Genomic DNA, 23,819 nt, shown 5'->3' with positions numbered 1-23,819 from the left:
TCATGTGTTAAAACCCTGGGCCTCCACTTCCTGACAGTCCTGAGGTGAGCAGAGCTGTTCTGCCATGAACTCATTCTGTGATGTTTGAAGCCGCCACAGGCCCAGAGCAACATTGCCGCGTGACCATGGGAAATCTCTGGAATCCTGAGCCTTTTCTGACTTAAGGTCTCTGCCTTACTTCCTTTATCACGGTAACAGAAAACAGACTAAGAACTTTACCTCTGAAGTTTTCAACAGCTCAAAAATATTGTGGTTTCCCAGTAAAGAGATACATGCATGGATGTACAACAAGGGGCCAAGGACATTGTACAAACTTGTTAATTTATTACAAAATGTTCACTCACAGAAAAACACAAGGAAACCTTTATACTTTCATATTTGGGAATGGAACTGGTATCTCAGATACAAAATAATTTACACATAATCCATACAATTTTTTATAGAAATAGGTCATTATTACAACAGCTGTACAATTCACTACACTTCCTCTTATAATTACATAAAATCTTCTCTTTAGAAACACCTCGACATGACCAAAAAAAAAAAAAAAAAAAAAAAAAAAAAAGCAAAGTGCATCCTGAAAAGTAAAAATCCAATCTTGGGAATCGTTGGGGAAGATATAGGGAAAGTCGCGGTGACCTGCCTCGCGAGGATGGCGGGCACATGCCTGGTTTCCTGGGAGATGCAGCCTGCCCAGTTGCCCTCTAAGAGGTCTCTAGGGATTCTGGAATCATTGTGAGATTGTGCTTTGCTCCGAGTCCACCTTTGTAGTGCCGTTAACAGGACAGGGGTCCAGTGTTCTGTTTAGGAAGGAAAACACCCCATGGTAGGCACGGTGCCCGAGAGCCTCAGTCCGCTGGGGTTTAGGCCAAGGGTGTGGTTCTGCAGCCTCATTCGCTGATTGGTGGGGCTGTTTTTGTTATCGTGGATTCCCAATGAAGCCATGGGACCTTATTAAACAAAACCAAACAAACAAAAAGCTGGAAAGTGCCTATGTTATGTCCCTTGTGCACAGGTGTGTAAATTAAAACAAAACAACCATTTGAAAACAATGAAAAATAATCTCTCTATACTCTCTCCAGAGACCTTTAACTTAGTCCTTGACTGTAAAGGAAAGACCATCAAGAGAGTGAAGGCCTTCTAGGGCTTGGGACCTGTGTCAGTGGGTAGAGTACCCGGAGCACTCTCTCCTGGAGGCAGCGAGAGATACCACCTCTGCAAACAGACCAGGAAGCGGTGCTGCCCACACGGGGGCACTTGGTTCCTGTCTGGTATGGCTGTAACGGATGCCCAAGAACCCAGGGCAAGGGAATCATGGCCAAAATTCCTGTTCTTTCCCCATTCTGCCAGAGCCACACTCCAGACACGTTACCATCAGGAGTTCTGAAATGTATACAGGGTGCGCCAAAGTCTCGTAAACACTTCTTCCAACCTCCCGGGGCCAACCCCGTTTTCCATTGGTTAAAGCTGGTTGCATCTGGACTCCAGTGTCAGGGCACTACCGGGATGGCTGCTGAAGATCTTAGGACTCTGACAGCCGGCTGACCCTGCGGGGAGGGCGTGGGGGTTGCGGCTGTGTAGGCTGTGTGGCTGCATAGCCCAGGGGTCCCGGCTGTTGGGAGAAGGTGGAGAGAAGGAGCGAGTCCGGTTGCTCACTGTGCAGAGACGTTGGTGCCTGTACCAAGAAAGAGCAGGAGTGGGCTGTGTGACTTGCCGGTCCCTCCACACTTAAGTTACTTCAGTAGCTTTTGCAGCACAGGCTGCCAGATTGTGGAACCCCTTCCTCAGACCACTAGGCTGTGGTCCTTGCGTACAGGTGTGTGCACGTCTGCCTGCATGATAGGGAAGAGCCAAGCTTTCCGACAGCACACTTGTGTGTCAACTCTGGGTAGGAAAGAGGAGGGGCTCCTTCTGGGCCAAAGGGCTTGGGGCTGAGGCTGAGTCAGAGGCACAGCATCTATGTGAAGTCTTTTTGTGTTTGTGGATGGTGGAGCCTGAGACCCCTGTAATTTATGGGCGGGGAAGAATCTGCACGCATGTGCACACCCCTTAGAGTAGCCCAGGGTCCTGTCCTGTGTCTACTTCAAATACTGCCGTTCTCCAGAACCTGGGAGGAAAAAGTTCCTGATGGGAAATGCAAATCAGTCAGCCTTTGGAAGTTTCACTCTTCTTCCCATTCTTGCCTACAATAAATGTCCCTCTCCACTAACCGAATTCCCTTCTCCACTAACCGAATGTCCCTATCCCACCTCGGAGGCCTGGCAGTTGCCCATCCTTGGCCTTATGCTGGACTGTCTGCTAAAACCCAACCTCTCATCCCTTCTCCTTCACCCAAACTCAGTATTTTCTTGACGGTCAGGTTCTGCCCGAGATGCCTCTGGGCCTTCCTCCAGAAGGAAGGTTTCCGCACCATTCTCCCTATGCACCATGCAGCCCACCTCTCTGCACGCGCTCGCTCTGAGATGCCAAGGGCACCAGGGTGGCGGAAGCACTCTAGTTCCTTTGCTTTGCATCTTGAATGCAGCAGGTGTTTGCAAACTGCGGCTACTGAAGACACATCGAGACGTCTCCTGTTCTCACACCCATGGCTGCCTCTCTGCCTCATTGTTTGCCATGCCAGAAAACTTCCCTGTCCTGCGTGGGGACTGACAAGACCCACAAAGTCAAAGTCAGACTTGATGCCCACTGTTGCTGTGGCTGCGGCCAAGGGGACTCGGAGGATTATACCACAGATGGTCTAACAGCTTTGGTATCACACGGCACCCCAGATCTTTAAGGCTGCTGACTCTCTCCATCTCTGTCGCACCATCACAGGACATCTCAGGCATTGCATGCTGTCTTTTGGCTTCAGAGATGCCCTGCAGAGGGCATTCCCTGTGGTACTAGGGAAAGTCTCACAAGGCAGGATGAAGGATGAGCTAGAAGACTGCCCTGGACAGGTGCGAGGGAGCGCCCGGAGGAACAGTGTCTATGTCTGACCCCAGGCTACCGACACCACCCCTCTTCCTTCTGGTGTGCTTGATAATTCAGTGAAGTAATTTCTGCTTTCTGAATGGTGTCTCTGAGAACTGCGCCTCCAGTTTCCATGTAAAGTCTCTATTTCACACCTTAACGTATTTACTAACACAGCTTGATGGATCTTTAACTAGATGTGTTTTAAATTTATACTTCTATGCACTAAAAAGTTTGACAAAAAATGCTCATTAGTTTTTGACATTTTTGGTGAAGGTATGAGCGTATCAAGATGCGCAACTGATAAAAAATTATTTTTTAAATAGATCTTTGCAACATACCACCCTATGAAGCATACCGTTAACCTACCCTTAGCTTTAATGTACATTAAGCATGACAATTAACCAAATATGAACTTTTCTGAGGTTGCTCTCTCTACTAGGGAAGAAAATGCCTGTAAAAGTCGAATGTAGGACTGACTCAGCCTCTGCTTACTGAACCCAAGTGGGTCTTCAACCCGCCCCGTCCCCACCCCCAGTGCATTCTCCATTCACCTACCTGCAGATAGGGTGGTGGCTGCTGCTGTGCCTGTGCTGGCTGCAGTGGTGATGGCCGGGACGCAGGGAAGCCCGGATGGAGCACTGCCTGCCCCATAAGCAGGACTGGGGTGGAGGCGCTGCTGCTGGCGGGGTGTGAGTCTGGACTTGGAAACATCACCTGGCTCTGTGCATACCTGTTTAGTTTCAAATAAAATAGACCCTCTGAGAAAGATGCCTGGCACAGTACGACAGGGGCTGGAGAGAGGGCTCAGTGGTTAAGGGCACTGGCTGCTCTTCCAAAAGGACCTGGGGTTTGGTTCGTAGCACTCACATGGTGGCTAACTGCCTACAACTCCAATTCCAGGGGATCTGTCTTAGGCCTTTACTGCTGAGAACAGACACCATGACCAAGGCCACTTTTTATAAAGGACAGCACTTAACTGGGGCCGGCTTACAGGTTCAGAGGTTCAGTCCATTATCATCAAGGTGGGAGCATGGCAGCATCCAGGCAGATATGGTGCAGGAGGAGCTGAGAGTTCTACGTCTTCATCTGACATAGAATACTGGCTTCCAGGCAGCTAGGTTGAGGGTCATAAGCCCATCCCCACAGTGACACACCTACTCCAATAGGGCCACACCTCCTAATAGGGCCATTCCCTGGGCCAAGCATCTACAAACCATCTCAGGATCTGACACCTTCTTTTAGCTTTTCCAGGAACTACATGGCTGCGGCGCACAGATATACATGCAGGCAAAACACCCATGTACATAAAATAAACAAATCTTAAAAAAACCCTTCACTGACATCTACAGCTCTATCACCAAGATCCCATTAATACCCAAAGAACCAAAAGTAATGGGCAAATGGCTTGCGCCTTCCTTTTAAAAAAAATTATTTAATGTATGAGTGTCCTGCTGCACATGCATCCACCTGCCTGAAGAGGGCACCAGATCCCCCTACAGATGGTTGTGAGCCACCTTGTGGTTGCTGGGAATTGAACTCAAGACCCCGGGAACAGCAGCCAGTGCTCTTACCCACTGAGCTATCTCACCAGTCCCCATGAACAGTCCTTTCCATCCAACAGAAAGAAAGACCAGCAAGCACGCGAATTTGTAACTAGTCACTAGGAGGATGCCGAAGGAGGCTGAAGTGAGCTAACACTCACACCACTGTGATGAGGACATATATAATATAGTGTTGTAGATATTGACACATACTTGAAGATATTCTGTCTATGTGTCTGTGTATGTACACTACCAGAAGGGAGGAAAGCCCTTGATAGTGAGGATGTAGAAGAATTGAAGGTTTTGCGTGCTGCCGGTGAGAAAGTAAGATGGCAAAACCATTCTGGAAATCATGATGGAGGCTCCTTAAACACGGGATTTCTGGGTAAGGTATCAGACTAAAAGCTGCCTTTGTGTGACCTGGTGAGGGAGAAGAGACTCCTAAGAAAGAGCTTTAGAAATTCACAGGCAGTGTCGGGACAGCTGAAGAATGTGGGGGAAGAGGCAGGAGACACACTGGAAACTAAGCCAAGTTGAAACAGCACGGCTCTGTGGTAGACCATGGGGAAGTGCAAACCCCACCCTAAAGCTGATAATGGGGGCTGTCCTGGAAAGAGACTGCAAATCCTGCCCTTGGTACAAGCCCACAGCTCTCCAGAGCTGCAGATCCGGTTACACGTTCTGGTGAGATTGTGATTCCTCCAGTGAAGCATTCAGCAGTGAAGAGGATGTCCATCTCTGTATGACTCAGAGAGCAGGGGCTGGGTCCCATCTTGGGACCAAACTGAGGTCCTCTTGGAGGATCCCCCCCACCTCAATGGGAAATCCACAATCAGGGAGCCCGAATTTAACCTCCCATAGGCCCGGGTCCAGAGAGAGACTGGGAAGGCAGTTATGGAGAACAAGAGAGGTCAGGTGCTAATGAGCTGAAATGGCAGTGGGGCAGAGACTCAGGCAGTGAAGAGCATGGGGTGTGGCAGCCCTGCCCTCTGAGGGCAGGGCAGGTCTTATCTACCAAGAAGGACCCTGGGGTTGAAGAGAAGGGCCCTGATGGCTCTTCACCGCTGCAGACGCAACTCCATGGCTGCGTGGAATCCTTGACATCTACAGAGGCATCCCTCCTGATTCTTTTTTATTTGGCTTTTCGAGACAGGGTTTCTCGGTATCTCTGGATGTCCTGGGACTCACTCTGTAGACCAGGCTGGCCTGTTTTCTTTGTTTTGCTTTTCTGATTTTGTTTTTTTGTTGTTGTTCGTCTCCTGATTCTTAATATACTTGGGAGACTCCTCCCCAACAGAACAGTAGCCTTCCCTGAGAGGTACAATCTGGAAAACCTTGTGAGGACGCAAAGCTCAGTGTGGAGAACAGAGACCCCCTCCCCCTCCCCCCTGCCCGCCCCCAGTCCATGAAGAAGAGAAAGTTCTAAAGTGGGGCCACCTTGGTGAATCTTGGACACTTGTTGAGCTCAGGAACACACAAGCTCGCCTCCTCCGCCTTCACGAACATGTGCACAGATGGCAGTTTCTTGTTCTTGAGGACACAAGAAGAAGGTCCTCTCCCTCCCCTCCCCTGCCCCTCCCCTTTCTCTTTTGTGCTTTTTTTAAAATTGATACTGGGTGGATTTTTCTTTAATTTATTTATTCACTTTATATCCCAAGAGATGGCCCCCCTCTCCTCCCAGTCACCACCCCCACAGCGCCTTCCCCACTCCTCCCTCCACCTCTCATTCACTTCCTTCACTTGCCACACCCCTGCCCTCTATTTTCTCCTTGCCCCCCATCCTCAGTCTCCTTCCTTTATCTCACTCATTTACGATTTCCAGTTTTGCTGCAAATCATTTTTTAACTTCAGAAAACGTTCTATTCTGCTTTGTAAAATTTTCTGTTTTATGATGTTTGTAGATGTATTAGTGGGATCAACTGATTCCCCCCCACCTCCACAGGTTTTCTCTGTGTAGCCCTGGGCTGTCCTGGAACTCACTCTGTAGACCAAGCTGGCTTCAAACTCAGAAATCTACCTGCCTCTGGCTCCAAGTGCTGGGATTAAAGGTGTGCGCCACCACTGCCCACCTAGGGATCAACCGATTTTAAAACCATTTGTAGTCTGGCGATATTGCCATTACAGAAGTGGGATTTCTCCTCTTTAAGTCATACAGGGATTGAACCCTTAAGAGTGGACTTCCTGGGGCCGGAGAGACAGTCAGTAGTCAGGAAAGCTTGCTGTTTTTCTAGAGGACCTGAGTTCAGTTTCCAGCATCCACACCCAAGGGATCAGCTGCCTGAGATTCTGGCTATCAGGAATGCGATCTCTCTTCTGGCTCTGCAGGCACCTGGGCATGTATAGTGTGTGTGCACACGCACAGAACAATACATACGTTTTAAAAAGACTATGGAGAGATAGGTCAGTGGCTAAGAGCATTGTCTGCTCTTCCAGAGGACCTGGGTTTGATTCTGAGCACCTATATGGTGACTCACAACCATCTGTAACTCTAGTTCTAGGGGACCTGACTCCCTCTTCCGGGCTTCTTAGGCAGCAGACACAAATACGGTATATGTGCAAGCAAAACACTCATGCACATAAAATTGAAAGCAAAACAAAAAAAAGAAAATAATTTTTAAAAGAGCAGGCTGTTTATTTTTATTTAATATATTATTTATTGTATCATATATTATTTAATATGTAATATAATATTTATATTTTAAATATGTAATTATTATATACTATATTATTACATACAATATATAATAATATGTAATCAATAGATAAATATGATATATTTAATAAATAATATATTATACACTAAGTAATATTATTTAATTATTTTAATATATTTTATATATTATATATTTATACCATATAAAATATATTATATCAATAAAATATTTTAATATCTTAAATATTTTAATATATTTATATATACTATTACATATTACTTAATATATAATGTAATAAACATGATATTATTATATAATATATTATATAATAATATAATTATCATATACTATATAGTTATCATAATATAACTATCATATCATAATATAATATATCATATTCTACAATTATAATATTGTAATTTTAAGCATTATAATATTTATTATTATCTGCCTGCTCTGAATAAAGCCAGGAGATCTACATCCCAAGAGACACAAATTCACAGTGCAATAGCATGAAAAAGCAGGGTGAGACTCACACACAGAGCAGCTGCTCCGCTCTTCCTGGAGGCTTGTCCCTTAGAAAGTTTGGAAAACACAAAGACACATCCTATTGATTTAAAGCTACCAAAGTAAGTAAAGCACCAGCTGAAGAGCTGTCTAACAAAAACTGACAAAAGTTTTTAAAAGATCCAAAGAAAATACAAACAAACAGATGAGGTCAGTTTAGGGTGTGGGCAGGAACCAGCGCGCTGAACCAAGAAACATGGTCAGGATGGGGGACGGGGTGGGAAGGTACTCATTCAAACTTCCGTAGAGGAAAATGAAGCAGGACAAGGTGACCCTGTGTCGCGAGGTCTGTGAGTGATTGTCAGAGCACACCTATGAATCCAGGGCAGAAGCAGCTGAGACAAAGACACAGACCTGGAGAATCTAGATTGTGGGATTACAGCAGAAAAGTCCCCCAATCTAGACAGAGAAATAGATAACCTGAATGTAGGGGTTATTCAGAACCACAGATAGACATGAGGACAGGGGACAAAGTCCTTAAACTGAATATCTCTCAACCAACATTCCTAAATTCTTTTTACATTGATGGATATTTAAGGCCATTTCAAGGTAAAGACAAACTGAGGAGATTCATGATTACTATACCAGGGCTGGAGAGTTAAGAGCACTGACTGCTTTTCTAGAGGTCCTGAGTTCAATTCCCAGCAACCACATGGTGGCTCACAACCATATGTTATGAGATTCGATGTCATTTTCTGATGTGTCTGAAGACAGCTATGGTATACTTGTATATTGTATACATACTTGTACACATAAAATAAATACATATTTAAAAAAATACTAAGAGGGAGGTGACTACCACACTGGCTTGAATTCTGTTGCTATGATAACATATACTAACCAAAAAGCATGAGGAGGAAGGATTTATCAGTTGAGAATTCCAGGTTGTAGTCCAGCACTTAATGGGGTCAAGTGGCAGGAACATGGGACGCTGGTCACGTATATCCACAGCTCAGAGTGCAAAGAAATATATGCATGTATGTTTAGCTGTGTGCTTGCTGGGCCTAACTGGATTTTCCTACTCTCACACAGTTCAGGACCCAGAATGGGCATGGTCTTCTCACATCAATTAATACAACTGTCTCCCACAAACATGCCTCCAGGCCAAGCCAAGGTAGACAATTCCTCACTGAGACAATTTTCTAAGGTTGTTTTCGAATGCATCAAATAGGTACTTAAAGCCAACCATCACAACATCTGAGACAGCACTGCAAAAGACACTGAAGGAATTCTGGCAGGCAGGAGAGAAGACAGACAGACGGACTTAGCAAATGAAAGGATAGATTTTCTGAGAGGAGCAGATGAATGCAGGAGCGTCAAGGAGTCGGTCATGTTCATCAAAGCAAGTCAGCAAAACTTAATATTAAGGAAAGAAAACAAACAAACAATAATCCAGCCAAACAGAAACAACCAAGGTTCCAGGAATTAGTAAACATCTCTTGAGAACAGCCTTAAATGTAAATGGTCTCAACTCACCACCAACAATGAAATATGGATTAGCTGCTGGGGGGGGGGAACGACAAAAAATATCCAATTTGTCGAGTCTGACAGATAGATATACCTCTCTAGCTCTAGCCCAGACATGCAAGGCTGAGCGTAGAAGGAGCTGATCTGGATAGCGTGGAAGACCTGAAAACAAGCTGCTGCAGCTGCCCTGAAAGCCAGAGTCTTCAAATCAAAATGAGAAGAACTAGAAAGATCACGTGTATTAACAAAGGGAACAATTATTAAGAAGACATCATAGTCATAAATACAGCACCAAATGCTGGGACTCCCAATTCCATGAAACAAACACTAGGGGGCGCTAAAGGTTGGCAGTAATAATGGGTGGCCTCAGCACTTCATTTCCATCTTCAGACAGGCCATTTAAGCTAAAAACCAATGGAGAAGTTCTACGATTAAACTACACAGGCTGGAGACAGATGTTGCTGCTATTCCAGAGGACCCTAGTCAGTTTCCCAACACCCACGAGTACCTCCCAAATGCCTGCTACTACAGATCAAAGAATTCAGGGGATCTGATGCCCTCTTCTGGCCTCTGCAGGCACTGTGGACAGGTGGGATACACTATCACACACAGACACATAGACAGACAGACAGACAGACACACACACACCTTAAATACACACATACATACACACACACACATCTTAAAAACTACATCATGGGCTGGTTATGGTGGGTAAGCTTTTAATCATAGCACTTGGGAGGCAGAGGCAGGTAGATCTTAAGAGTTCTAGGCCAACCAGGGCTACATAATGAGACCTAGCCCAAAACAAATGAGCAAGCCCAAAGCCCAAAACACCATATCATAGACAAACCATGTTATCCAACATATGTGGTATTCATATATTTCTCTGGAGCTTATGAGACCGTCTTTAAAACAGAATGCATTTTAGGTCATCGAGCAGGTCCTAACAAATGCAAAATAATTAGAACAATTTCTAGTTTTTAAAAGACCATTAGGGAAAAAATCTATCAATCAATAGCAACAGACTCTCTAGGAATGACAAACACTTAGAGGCTGAATAAAATACTCATGAATGATTGGTGGCTGGGTTGCTGAAGAGAGGAGAGGGAAACATCCCATAATCAAATCAGAGTAAAAGCCAGTCTCACCAAGCTTTGAGGTGTCAGTAAGGTCACTCTGAGAGGAAGGTTCATGGCTATGAGCGATGACATTAAAAATCTACAGATTTCAAGTGAATACCCTACTGATGCACGTCGATGTCTTAGAAAACCAAGAACAAGCCAAAACTGGAAGCAGGAGGTGGCAAGAGGTAATCAAGACAAGGGCAGAACCTTACGCTGCAATGGAAACTAAAAGAACCTAGGACCAGTGAACACGAAGTAGGCTCTTTAAAATGATGAACGAGATTGATGAGAGAAAGCCGGGCAGGGATTTAATGCCAGCCTTTAATCCCAGCACATGAGAGGCAGAGGCAGGCGGATTTCTGAGTTTGAGGCCACCCTGGTCTACAGAGTGAGTTCCAGGACAGCCAGGGCTATACAGAGAAATTCTGACTCAAAAAACCAAAAACCAAAAACCAAAAACGGAAAAAAAAAAAAAAAGATGAGAGAGAGAGAGAGAGAGAGAGAGAGAGAGAGAGAACCTAAGTTAGAGATGAAAGGGGTGTTAGGAGTGTTAAAATAGACTTAAATTAAATTCAGAGGATCATGCCTACCACCCTGGGAAAATCTAGAAGAAAAAGACTCCTCCATGAATATGGCCTACCAAAATTAACTCAAGAGTATATAAACAATACAGATAGATCCACAGCCACCAACAAGACCAAAGCAGCCATTACCAGCACCCTAATGAAGGAAGTCCCAGGAACAAGTGTCTTCACTGCTGTCCTTGACCAGTCTTTAGAGGAGAGCAGATAGTCAATGCTCTTCAACTGTTTCATAAGAATGCAAAGGGAAGGAACGTTACTCTAAGTTCAGTCTAGGAAGCCAGTACTACCTAATACTAAACCAGATCTCAGATTCTCTCTCTCTCTCTCTCTCTCTCTCTCTCTCTCTCTCTCACACACACACACACACACACACACACACACACACACACACACACACGCAAATGGGGGGGGAGGGAGAAGGAGAGAGAGGTGGGTGTAGACAGACAGAGAAAGAACTGTGGGCTAATTGCTCTGATAAATACAGATTATATATTCTCAATAACATTCTTGTGAACTGATTCAAGAACACATTGAGAAGATCATATACCGTGACCAAGAGTGGTTCTACTTAGACAAATCAATAAATGTAATACAACACACAAGTATACTAAAGGACAAAAATTACATGCTCTTTAAAAAAAGATTTATTTATTAGGTATGCAGTGTTCTGTCTGCATGTGTGCCTGTAGGCCAGAAGAGGGCACCAGATCTCATTATAGATGATTGTGGTTGCTGGGATTTTTTTTTTTAATTTTTTAATTTTTAATTTTTAATTTTTTGGATTTGTTTTCTTCGAGACAGGGTTTCTCTGTATAGCTCTGGCTGTCCTGAAGCTCACTCTGTAGACCAGACTGGCCTTGAACTCAGAAATCCTCCTGCCTCTGCCTCCCAGAGTACTGGGATTATAGGCATGTGCCACCACCGCCTGGCTGGGTGCTGGGAATTGAACTCAGGACCTCCGGAGGAGCAGACAGTACTCTTAACCTCTGAGCCATATCTCTAGCCCCCAACATACTCTTTTTAATAGAGACAAAAAGGCCTTTTGAGAAAGTTCATCATTACTTCATGAAGAAGTTAGGAATTAAAGGCTTATAGCATAATTTAATAAAGGTTATATGGAAAGCTTACTGCCAACATTATGCTGTATAGAAAGAATGGAAAGGATTTTCCCCCAAATAAGAAATGAGACAAGGGTTAACACTTTCATTCAACCAAGTGTTTGAAGTCCTGCCGGGGAAATAAGAAACTAAAGGGATATAAATAGGAAAGTAGAAGTGAAATTATCTCTATGTGCAGATGATACAATTGTATAAAGATTCTACCAGAAAACTTTCAGATATGAGAAATATGGTCAGCAAAGTAAAACACACAAAACCAATAAACAAACGTGAGCACTCTTTTACATGCCAAGAATGTGTTTGTCAAGAAAGAAATCAGAGAAGAATCCCATTCATAACTTTAAAACACTTACGTAAGGGGCTGGAGAGATGGTTCAGCAGTTAAGAGCATTGACCGCTCTTCCAGAGGTCATGATTTCAAATCCCAGCAACCACATATGACTCATAACCATCTGTAATGAGATCTGATGCCCTCTTTTGGTGTGTCTGAAGACAGCTACAGTGTAATTATACAAAATGAATGAATTAATAAATAAATACTTAGATAAAATAATTGAAAATGACTAGTGATAAAATTGGTTAAGAAGCTGAGAAACATCTACCATGGAAATGTTAAGATATTGAAGAAAGAAATCAAAGAAGATATAGAAGAAAAAAAGAAATCCTCCCATACTCATGGGAAAATATGAAAAGATAACATTGTTATATTGGCTAAATGACCAAAACCGATCTACGGATTCAACACAACCACATTAAAAACTCCAGTGTTGTCTTTTATAGAAATAGTGAGAAAGTCCAAAAATTAATATAAAATACAAGAGACCCCAAATAGCCATAGTAGTCCCTACTAGAAAAGTCATCGAGGAAGCACCACAAAACCTGAGCTCAGAGTACACTACAGTGCCAGAGTGACAGGCAGCAGCATTTTACCGGCAGAGAAACACGTGGAGCAAAGGAAACATAGGAGACAGATATAAACACACACAACTAAGCCAACCAAATTGTCAACAAATGTGTCACAAAATATACACTGGACGAAGGGAAGCATCTTCAAAACATACTTCTGGCAAACTAAAGTTTTTTTTTTCACAAGTAGAGGAAGGAACTAGATTCATATCCTTCACCTTGAGTAAAATCAATTCAAAACTGATCAAAGATTGCAATCAGGAGCACTGGAGCCATGGGTATGGGAGGAAAACATTTAAAGATGCAGGCATGAACAAGTACTGTCTGAAAGGGACCATAGGACCACAGGGAATAGCCCCAGAATAGATAAATGGGATTGTATGATTCTAAACAGTTTCTCTGCAGAACCTACTTGGAGGAGTGGACATGAACCAGCAAGAGGGTGTGGATGGAGGACAGGCCAGAAGTGGCCTGGAGAAGGAATAACAACACATATATGTCCCATTAATTCATATGTCAACAAAAAAAATCAAGACAAATAAAAATAGAATTCCATATGATCCAGCCATTCCACTTCTGGTTATATATTCAAAAGAAGTAAATGTATGCACTCAAATCGGAATTTGCAATCCCATAGAAATATTAATCACAATAATAGCCAGAAGGCAGAATGAAGTCAAGTGTCCACTGACGAACACACACGCACAGTGGAACACAATACCGCCTAGAATTGCCACGGGCTAGGAGGGAAACCTGAAGACACCAAAGGGCAAACACTGTACAAGGTGCCCAAATAGTCAAAGTCATGGAAAGGCGGAGAGAGGGATGGTGACTTTCGGGAGCTGTTGGGGGAGGGGCTGGAGCTGGGGTACACTTTCAGTCTAGGGAGATGAGCTCTGGAGATAGATGGATGGGCACCACCTCAGATGCACTGGATACAGCTGAACTGTACGTTTCAGTGGTTATGATAGCAGATGTTATGTATTATGTGTTGATGACAAATGTTGCATTATGTATATTGTATCACAATAAAGTAACAACATAACAAGATGGTGGTGACCATGGACTATTATCCAGGAGCCACAGATGGTGTGGTGGGTAGTATATGCTTGGCCCAGGGGGTGGCATTATTAGAAGGTGTGGCCCTGCTGGAGTAGGTGTGGTCTTTTTGGAGTGGGTGTATCACTGTGGGTGTGGGCTTTAAGATCCTCATCCTAGCTGTCTGGAAGTTAGTATTCTCCTAGCAGTCTTCAGATGAAGATGTAGAATTCTCAGCTCTTTTTGCACCATGCCTGTCTGGAGGCTGCCATATTCCCGCCTTAATGATGATTGACTGAGCCTCTGAGCCTATAAGCCAGCCCCAGTGAAATGTTGTCCTTATAAGAGTTGCCTTGGTCATGGTATCTGTTCACAGCAGTAAGACCCTCATTAAGACAGATGGTCTTTATGGGAAAGTCTGGAAGAGCAGGATGATGTTCAAAGACACCACAGGGAATTCCCTTCTTGGTTTGGTGTTTAGTGATGACATTTCCCTAGATGAGGTCATCTGTAACCGGCTTTGGGGCTTCCAGACTTCCCCCACAGAGACCTCTCTGTGTATATGAGAGGCAGATCTTGATAGCCCCTGGAGAACAGAGCTGTTAGGTCATGTCTGGAAGAGACAGTAGGGTAGCAATGATTGGTTTGACCAAAAATGGCAGTTACAGCAGCTGGTGGGGAAAACATTGTGGGTTTTGCCTCATGCATAGCAGGATTAGCATCTCTGGAAACTGAGGTAACAGGCATCGTTCTTTCCACTTACTTGGAACATTTAGGAAGAACAAGCAAAATTTAAATCCAAGATCTAAACCCACTTGCCTAATTGAGAACAGAGGCAGGGGATTTTAAAGATGGCTTCCCACAGGATGCGTGACTGTGGCTGTTCCCAAACACAGGCCAAAGGGGGCGAGCCCAGTTATCTGTAGGCTGAAGGGAGGCCCCGGCAGGGCCAGCCAGTCATCTTGACTCTGAGCCAAGGGAGTTTGAGCTCTGGAGCCGTTGCCCCCTGGCTCTGCCACAGGTACTATGTGGCCTTCTGGACCTGATCCTCTTAAAGCCCAGACTTTCCACTGCCTGAAGGGAAGAGGGGAAGCAGCTTTAAGCTATGGAATTTTTGTTGGGAGGAAAGGAAATCATCGTAAGTTCTCCCATGAGCTTCAGAACGGCTTGGTTATGCTGCTACGGGTGCAGAAGGCAGAGAAAGACTTCTCCAGACGGTCCTGGGAGGCTCTGCATGGCAGGCTCGTTAGCGAGCACAAATAAGAGTCATGTGATAGCCTCCCTTCTAAAGGCTGGGTGTGGTAGAACACAACAGACAACCCAGCAGGCTAAGGCCAAGGCAGGAGGATCCTGTCTTGAAAGAGGAGGGAAATAGAAACCCAGAGGCTATTTTTTTTTTAAAGCCTACTTTTTTGCAGCATTTAAATGATACTAATTAGACAGCTGAGCATATCTGCTCCTCAGTAAGGATAGGAGGAAGAGAGATGGGGGATACTCTGGCTCGAGTGTGCTCACTAAAGCCCGCGTGGACGGCAACCTAAGCTTCCAAGTTCCTTGTTTATGGTATTTTTGGGTGGGGCTTTTGGACAAATCAGGACTGGATGAGGTCATTAGGGTGGTGTCCCTATGAGGACATGAATGGCTTTATAAGAAGAATAGGAGAACTCAGTCTGAACACTGCCCCCGTGTCATGATGCAGCAAGAAGGACCTCACCAGATGCTGGACAGATGGCAGCGCCATCTGTCTGGTTTTCCCATGATGTGGAACCAGGAGGCGCAGAAAACCTTCATAGATTGCCCTGCTGGTGATGTTCAGTTATAACAACAGCAAATGCCCTGAGCCGGAAATGAGGGAGGAGGTCACTTTTGCCGCTTCTCCTGGTCTTGGGCTACAGTGCCAGAGGCATGAGGCAGGGAAGCCCCCAGGGCTTGGTTGTACAGAACCAGCTGAAGGGAGAGAGCTCCAAGGAGGGCGAAAGGGTCAGGGGCACTCAGCTCAGACGAGGGCTTTGGGATCTATGTTTTTTAAAAGTCCAAGGATGGCTGCCACCTAAGAGCTGTCACTATTTCCTTTAGCTCCCGTTTGGAGTGCGGAAGAGGAGATGCCAAGTTTTGTGTATTTACATGGGCATTGGTGAAAGGAAAGTGCTTCTGAAGGCTTGACCCTGGGTTTTTGTAGAACATCCACAGTGAATGAGAAAGCTTGGAGTACTATATTGTCAGGAACATCAGCTCCTGGAGCATTGTCTTATGAAAATGAAAAGGCCAGGCTTGGACTATTCTACCCAGGTGTCCACCCCACTCCCACCTACTTGACTTGCCGACCAGTCCTGCTGACTTCTGAGGGCTGCCTGGCATCACAGGACCCAGGCATCATAGGCTGGATGGGCTGACTCAGCAACAGCCTTTGACCGGAGAAAGAGAGAGAGAAAAGACATTGTAGTCAGCACTCAAGATGGCCAGTTTTCACTGTCACCTTGATGCAATCTAGAATCACCTGGGAGACAGTCTCAATGAGGGGCTGTCTATACGGTGTTGGCCTGTGGGCATGTCTCGGGGGAGACTTGTCCTAATCACCGCAGGAAGGGCCAGCCCACTGTGGGCGGCACCATTCTCTAGGCTCTTTGAAATGTGTAAGGTGGCATAATCAAGCCAAGCACTGTAAGTCTTGACTTCACACCTGAGCTGCCGATCATGGCCGAAGTCAGGGCTGGGCTGGCACTGGCTGGCATCCTGAGGCGTGGGAGCAACCGTGGTGAGGCTCAGGCCGGGTGGGAGCACGGAAGCTGTACTGCTGAACTCGGGTGGCAGGCTGCTCAGTGAACGGCTGCTGGCAGGCAGCAGCTGGGAGCTTCTCATTGGCTTTGGACCCTGGAACATAATTTAATGAAAGAGGTGTCGGGGAGAAAGAGAAAGACAGAGAGACAGAGAGCAGAGCAGAAAGAGAGGAGAGACAGAGAGACAGACAGAGACAGAGATAGAAGAGACAGACAGAGAGACAGAGAGAGACAGAGAGAGGGGAGAGGGGGAGAGACAGACAGAGACAGAGAGACAGACAGAGAGATAGAGAGAGGAGAGACAGAGAGACAGAGACAGAAATAGAAGAGACAGACAGAGAGACAGAGAGAGACAGAGAGAGGGGAGAGACAGAGACAGAGATAGAGAGACAGACAGAGAGATAGAGAAGAGACAGAGAGACAGAAACAGAGGCAGAGAGAAACAGAGACAGAGACAAAGCAGAGAGTAAAGACAGAGAGACAGACAGAGAGAGAGAGAGAGAGAGAGAGAGAGAGAGAGAGAGACAACTCATACCATCTCTTAGGAAACCACATAGAATTCTCATCTGCTGACTCGTTCCTCTGAGTTAGGACCCACCAACTGTGCAGTGAATTGTTTCTATTTTGAATATCTTCTCCGTTGGATTGTAACCACCTTGAAGATTCTTAAAATTTCACGGGCAGTGCCAGGCTCTCAGCAGAACTGAGCCATTCATTGAACTAGGATTATTATTTTCTCCTCACAAATGTTACTTCGGAAACAAAGAGCTCTTTGCTGTTTCTGCTCCTCGCTGGGCCTGTCTGCCTCAGGACCTTTGCATGCGCCGGCCAATCTTTGCGCTATGTTCTTCTACTTGATGCGGATCCAGCTGACTCTCAACACCCACTGTGGGCTTTGCTGAGATACAGTCCTCTCAGGGAGACCTCTTCTGATCATCTTAAACCTTCAACTCATCTGCACGTCATTCCCATGCCACCCTCTGACACTCTCCAATGTGCACACATCTTTTTCTCTGTTCTCCCCAGAGAACAGAGAACAGCCGAGGGTTTTCTTTCTCATTCGTGGTTCTCTCTGTGCTGGCCACCCCTATTTTGACACCTCAAGGCTTTCAATTTTGGCTTTTACAACATCTTTTGGTATCTGAATTAACTCTGTCCCAGTTAGCTTTTCCAGAGCCCCCCGAGGGTATTTCCAGCCTTTGGATGTTTATTTTGCTTGGATGACCCTGTCAAATTAAAAGGCTGTGTTTTTAGGCAAAACTCTTAATTTGAATAAAGATGGACTAAGCTTCCTTCTACATGGATTTGTCATTTCAATAACCAATAAGAGTATTTGAAAAATATCACACATGGGGGCTGGAGAGATGGCTCAGCAGTTAAGAGCACTAACTGCTCTTCCGAAGGTCCTGAGTTCGAATTCCAGCAATCACATGGTGGCTCACAACCATCCACAATGAGATCTGACATGCTTTTCTGGTGTGTCTGAAGATAGCTACAGTGTACTTATATATAATAAATAAATAAATCTAAAAAAACAAAAAAGAAAACTATCACATGGATATTGATCACACACGGCTGTCCTCATCATCTCTAGATGACAACTATTTCCACAGCACTGGTGCAGTATTGGGTGTTATAATCATCTAGGGGGCTGGAGAGATGACTCAGCCTTTAAGAGCAGTGGCTGTTCTTCGGAGGACCCAGGTTCAATTCCCAGCACTTAGATGGTAGCTTACAACCACCTGAAAATCCATGTCCAGGGTATCTGATAGCCTCTCGTGGCTTCTGTGGGCACCAGGCACATAGCGCACAGACATGCGTGCAGGTAAAACACCCCTACACATAAAATAAACAAACATCTAAAATGAATTAAAATGTTAAGGGGTCTGGAGTGCAGCACCATGGTACAGTGCTTCCACAGCATGGGAGAGGTTCTGAGTCTGAGCCCCGGCATCACTAAATGAGGAAGTGAATGAATTATATAGGAGCACGCACATCTTGTGTAAACGCTCTACCATTTAATGCAAGTTTTAGGCTAAGAGTGGGTTCACGCCATCCCCGTGCATCTGGAGGATGCTTTTACTTATCTGTCCACTAGAGGGCCCACTTCCCGGGTTCTGTACTGATGAGGAGCATGGTGCAGTCTACACCACCTTTTTTCACTGATGCTCCCAGGGAGCAGAGCCCAGGGAGAGAGCTGTGTGGCTGTTGTAGAGGCAGCGATCTGATCTGCCGGCCGTGCTACGATCTCCCAGAAGCAGGGGCTTAGGACTTTGCTTTGCTCGAATGCATTCGAGTGTCATTTATCACTAGAAACCTGGTCGAACTGACCCTGGTGGTTTGTACTGAGTGGCAATGGCTACTAGAGGAGGGTTGTGAAGATTGTCCCCGGGCAAGGGACAAGGAACAGGGTTCGTTCACATGGCTACAGGAAAAGGGCGCAGGTGCGTGGGACCGTGTAACCATCAGCGCCGCTTCTCCCATACAAAGTGCAGTAGTGAATACAACTTGAGCCTTTGAAATGGCTTTACAATATAATGAAATAAAAAACCCGCCACGGTATTCTTTCCTTAGCTGCAAGAGCGTGTCTATCCTAGCGGGAAGGACAGGAAGCGGAAGTGGGTACAGTACCTGGGCAGCTATCACATTCGATTCTCTGAGCAGGTGCTGGTTTGTGACTTGGGTGGGCGTGATCTGCCCCTGCAGGGGAGTGTTGACTACTAGCTGGGGCTGAGGCGGTGCAGCTGGCGCGGGCCTTTGCTGCAGCTGCTGGTGAGCTGCTGGTCGCTGTGCACTGCTGAAGCTCAGAGACACAGCTGGCTGCTGCAGAAACATCTAAGGACAGAAGAGAAACGCCTGTGAAGTAAGCACCATTGTTGGCTTCCTCCCAGGGAGGAGGGAAAACGCCTGGCATCCTTGATACACCTAAAACAATTCCCCGGGCCCAGCAGCAGAAGGTGTGTGCCTCTGCTGCTGCCTGCATGGGCCAGCATGCTAGATATAGTGGCTGGGCCAGAAAGACATTGTCTCTGCCTCCCCGAGGGCCACAGTTAGGTGACTTCAGTCTGACCAAATCTTTGCACAGGCTGATAGCCTTCCAAAGTCCAAGCTGGCTCACCTGTGTCACATTAGAAGGAAGAGGAGACGTATCCTAGGAATGGAATGATCCGTATCCTAATGGTGGTGAGGCACAGTGCGACTCATGTTATACTCAGAGTGGGACTGGGTCTTATGCCCAACCTGAAATCTCTGCCTAGTGACCAGGGCTTGTGCCCATAGTGCTTTTAGGCAATTTCAACCTGGACCTTGAAGAGATGGGACAGCCCTGCTTCTGTTGAGAAGGTGACTCAGCCTTCCCGATAGAAAAATAAGAGCAGAGAATGATGTATCACCCACACGCCTTAAAGTCACACTTTGTTTTATAACCATGATTTGTTACATAAGCTGTCTTAGACAGTTAGGGCTGTGACACCTTATTAGTTCAAGAAAATGCTGAAATATTCGTGAGGATTCTGATTTAGTTCAAACAGTTCCTACCACACAAAGTCGATCCTTATATCCAGGTTTTATCCCATCTCTAGACTCATCCAACCTCAGATCAAAACCACTTGGGAGAGAATTCCTTCTGTCTGAACTAACTGTAGATTGTGTTTTGTCAATATTTCCTAAACATATGTATTATACTAAGTACTTACATAGCACACACACTGTTGGAGTGTACAAACAATCTAGAGACGATTCAAAGCAGAAGCATCCAACCTTTTAGTGTATCTGGGTCATACTGGACAAAAACAAATTGTCTTAGGCCACGTAAAGGCATCTACTAATGGTGGCCTGTTATTTTGTGTGTCAGGGGGACAGGATCTATAGAGTTCAAAAACCATGCAATCAAGTTACAAAACACTCCTCCAAAACAACGCTGTGTTGACCTTGAGAATTCACAGTATAGGCTGTGGATTTGGACACATTTGGTTTAAAGAACACAGGGAGACTCGACTTATTTTGTGCAATGCCATGCTGTATTATAAAAAGGTCTTGAATTCTGTATATTTTAGTATCTCTGGAGATTCTGGAATCAGTCTCATTGGACAATGAAGTGCTGCTAAGTTTCATTTAAAAAAGTTAAGTGCTAGCCAGGCGGTGGTGACAGCAGTGCACACCTGTAATTCCAGCACTCTGGGAGGCAGAGGCAGGCAGATTTCTGAGTTTGAGGCCAGCCTGGTCTACAGAGTGAGTTCTAGGACAGTCAGGGCTAAACAGAGAAACCCTGTCTCGGAAAAAAAAATCCAACCCCCCCCAAAAGTTAAGTGCTTAGACTGGTTTTTGTTTTTTTCCAACTTTTAAGTTTTCTGACTTGAGTACACAGGGTGTCTGAAAGCTTCAGATTTTGAAATATTACATTGGTATTGGCTTTGGTAGTTAATGTGGACTATTCACAGTTTGTTCAACATATAAATTAATTGGATGTGGCTTAAATAGAAAATGAACCAAGTCAAACACACCAAGTGCTGTCTTAAGACCTAATTAGTGTTGCAAGTAAAAAAAAATATGATTTACAAATTGAGTCAAAATGTTGATGGAACAACTTTAATAATCTTAGTAATAACTTAAGCAAAAGCACGCAAACATTTCCTTTAGCCAAAACTCTTGGGTATTGAAAATATGCGCTGCTAATCTCTATTATGACTCCTGCTGTACCTGACCCATTCATTCTAAGTTCCAGCTGTGCAGTCTTCGGGGACGGAGGTTCTTCCTTTGTAGCATATGGTAGCATTTAGTTGCAGTTCCTGAACCAGGGCAGAACGACCATTTGCCTGCCGCCCTAGGCTCGTATTCCCAGAGTGCCATAGGCCATGTGGAGAGACAGGGGTGAACCTGCACCCTGCACGTACTGGGAGGAGCACCCAGAGGCCCGCTCGCCCCACGTTCTGTTCACAGATAAAGCTGGGCCACGTGCTGGTGATCCCAAGGTCAGCAGGGGGCCGTGTTGTGGGGTTTGCAGCAGGGGGCTGTGTGGTGGGGTTTGCAGCAGGAGGCCGTGTGGCGGAGTTTGATGGGATATCCCATTTACTCCAACAACCTTTCATACCTCATTCCAACCCAGAAGGCTACTGGTGTGAAATAAAGGCTCTTGATTATTTTATAGTAGAAGAGGGCATCAGACCCCATTATAGATGGTTGTGAGCTGCTATGTGGTTGCTGGAAATTGAACTCAGGACCTTTGGAAGGGCAGTCAGTGCTCCTAACTGCTGAGCCATCTCTCCAGTCCTATAACATTGTTCTTAAAGTGAGAGAAAGAGTTCATCACTCTTTGACTGGGCGTACAGAGATCTGCTAAAGGAGCACATGGAGAAACACTCAGACAAATCAGAAAATGAAACTTCTTGCACAAACCATCTCTGCTCCTGTCATGGAGCTAGTGGTGTGGTATGTTATGCTGTCCCATTTGTGTGTGTCCTTTAAGGAATAAAAAGACCTGTTCTCTTTATCTTCCCGCCTTCCCAGTGCTTCAGCGAGTGAGGTATACATATCTGGACAGCTAGCTGGCTGGCTGTTTGGCTAGAATGCTGGATGTCTCAAAGAGCCAGTCATCGGAACATGTTAATTTGCTACTGTTGCAGATGCCCTTAAAGGCATTCATTTGAATAACCAGCAGAGGGCGCAGTTGCTTAAAAAAGCATGCGTCCACTTTCTCTTGGCTGGAGGACGTCAGCACACCTTCACCTGGGAGTCCAATGAAGTAATTCCACTGAACTGCAGTAAATAACCCTGGCTGGGTAGGCGAGCCTGGTTTGCATCTGGGCGCACATGTCTGTGCCTCTGGTTTTACCAACAGAGAAGGATTTCTCAAAGGCTGACTTCAAAAGGTCACCAAAGAGAACACACCAAAAGAAAATGGGACAGTCCCGCAAAACAAGTGGGGAGGAAAGTATGTTAAATCATCGGTGTCATTACAGGGCATATAGAAGCCACTAATGTGGAGCCACTACAAAGACATCCCGTATGGTATGACATCATTGCCAATCCACCATTCTTATTTCTTGTCTTCCCTCTCTGGTGGTGTGTGGGGAGGGGGGAAGGCTGGGGGAGGGCTGGGGAGGCTAGGGTAATTTCCACTTGCTTAATTTTTACAGTTGAATCAGTTTTTTTTGAGCAAGAATCACATTTTGGTAGGAGTTTTTAGAATGTATTTAAGTCTCGTGAAAAACAAGGAGCCCGTCTGCGGGGAGGAGATGCGCTCTGGATTGGTTGTCTGTGGAGCTCCGTGTTCTTTTTGGAAAATTCCACTTTGAAGATAAGTGCAAAGGAATAAACAAACACAGATAAGGCTTAGCATCCACAGGGGAGCTGTGCACCAGGGGGTTTAGCATCTGCAGCGGAGCTGTGCACCAGGGGGTTTAGCATCTGCAGCGGAGCTGTGCACCCAAAGGCTTGGCATGCGCAGGGGAGCTGTATGCGGAGGGTGTGGCATCTAAAGGCAGCTGTACGGAGAGAACTTGGAACCCATGGGGAGGTGTGCATTGAGGGCTTGGATCCTGTAAAGAGGACGCACCCTAAGGAGACCACTTCCTCCTGACTGGAGTGCCTCAGCACAGCTTGGCTGTGTGCATCTTTCACCTTCGCCGGGGAGCAAACATCAAATATCCCAGAGAACTTCCTCCTAGCCTAACTTTAAAAGAGCTCATTAGCACAGGCCGGGGCATGGACTCTGCAAGGGAGGTGTGCACTGGAGATCTTATGCTGCATAGGGACGTGAGCACCGGAGAGCCTGGCTTCATGGGGAAGTGTGAAAACTGAAGGGCTTGCTTAGTCACAGAGAGGCACAGACCATAGGGTCCGGGATGTACGGGGGATGGAGGTAGGGTGCGCTAGAACACTTGATTTCCACAGGGAAGGCACACACAGGAGGGCTGGGTTGCCATGGCTGTTTGAAGAACTCAGATACATAGGTACTTCAGCATACACCCATGTGTTGGGGGTTTACAAATGTGCCCCTGATGGGGACATAGCACATTCTTTACACCTGGGAGCAAAAAACGATAGCATTATTGCCTGTTATTTTAAAATCTCGCTGTGGTGTGGCG

The 23,819-nt window shown here is 45.6% G+C and overlaps 1 protein-coding gene across 2 annotated transcripts in view; it reads right to left on the bottom strand.

Moving 5' to 3' along the window:
- Positions 1–320: 320 nt before the first annotated feature.
- The window catches only part of Npas2 (neuronal PAS domain protein 2), a 184,506-nt gene continuing 161,007 nt past the window's right edge, over positions 321–23,819 (bottom strand). Inside the window, exons 17-21 of one of the 2 annotated variants that reach the window (XM_052193327.1) lie at positions 19,366–19,569; positions 16,638–16,828; positions 16,270–16,362; positions 3,511–3,685; positions 321–1,675 (exon numbers count right to left, since the gene is read on the bottom strand). In XM_052193327.1, the coding sequence (XP_052049287.1) occupies positions 1,523–1,675; positions 3,511–3,685; positions 16,270–16,362; positions 16,638–16,828; positions 19,366–19,569 (816 nt within the window). In that variant the 3' untranslated portion in view covers positions 321–1,522. The remainder of the gene's footprint in view (positions 1,676–3,510; positions 3,686–16,269; positions 16,363–16,637; positions 16,829–19,365; positions 19,570–23,819) is intronic. The other variant, XM_052193328.1, reaches the window with a different exon arrangement.

This window comes from Apodemus sylvaticus, chromosome 9, assembly GCF_947179515.1.
Source record: "Apodemus sylvaticus chromosome 9, mApoSyl1.1, whole genome shotgun sequence".
Taxonomy (NCBI): Eukaryota; Metazoa; Chordata; class Mammalia; order Rodentia; family Muridae; genus Apodemus; species Apodemus sylvaticus.
Note: the sequence above shows the minus strand (reverse complement) of the source record. Positions and strands in the feature narration are given on the sequence as shown.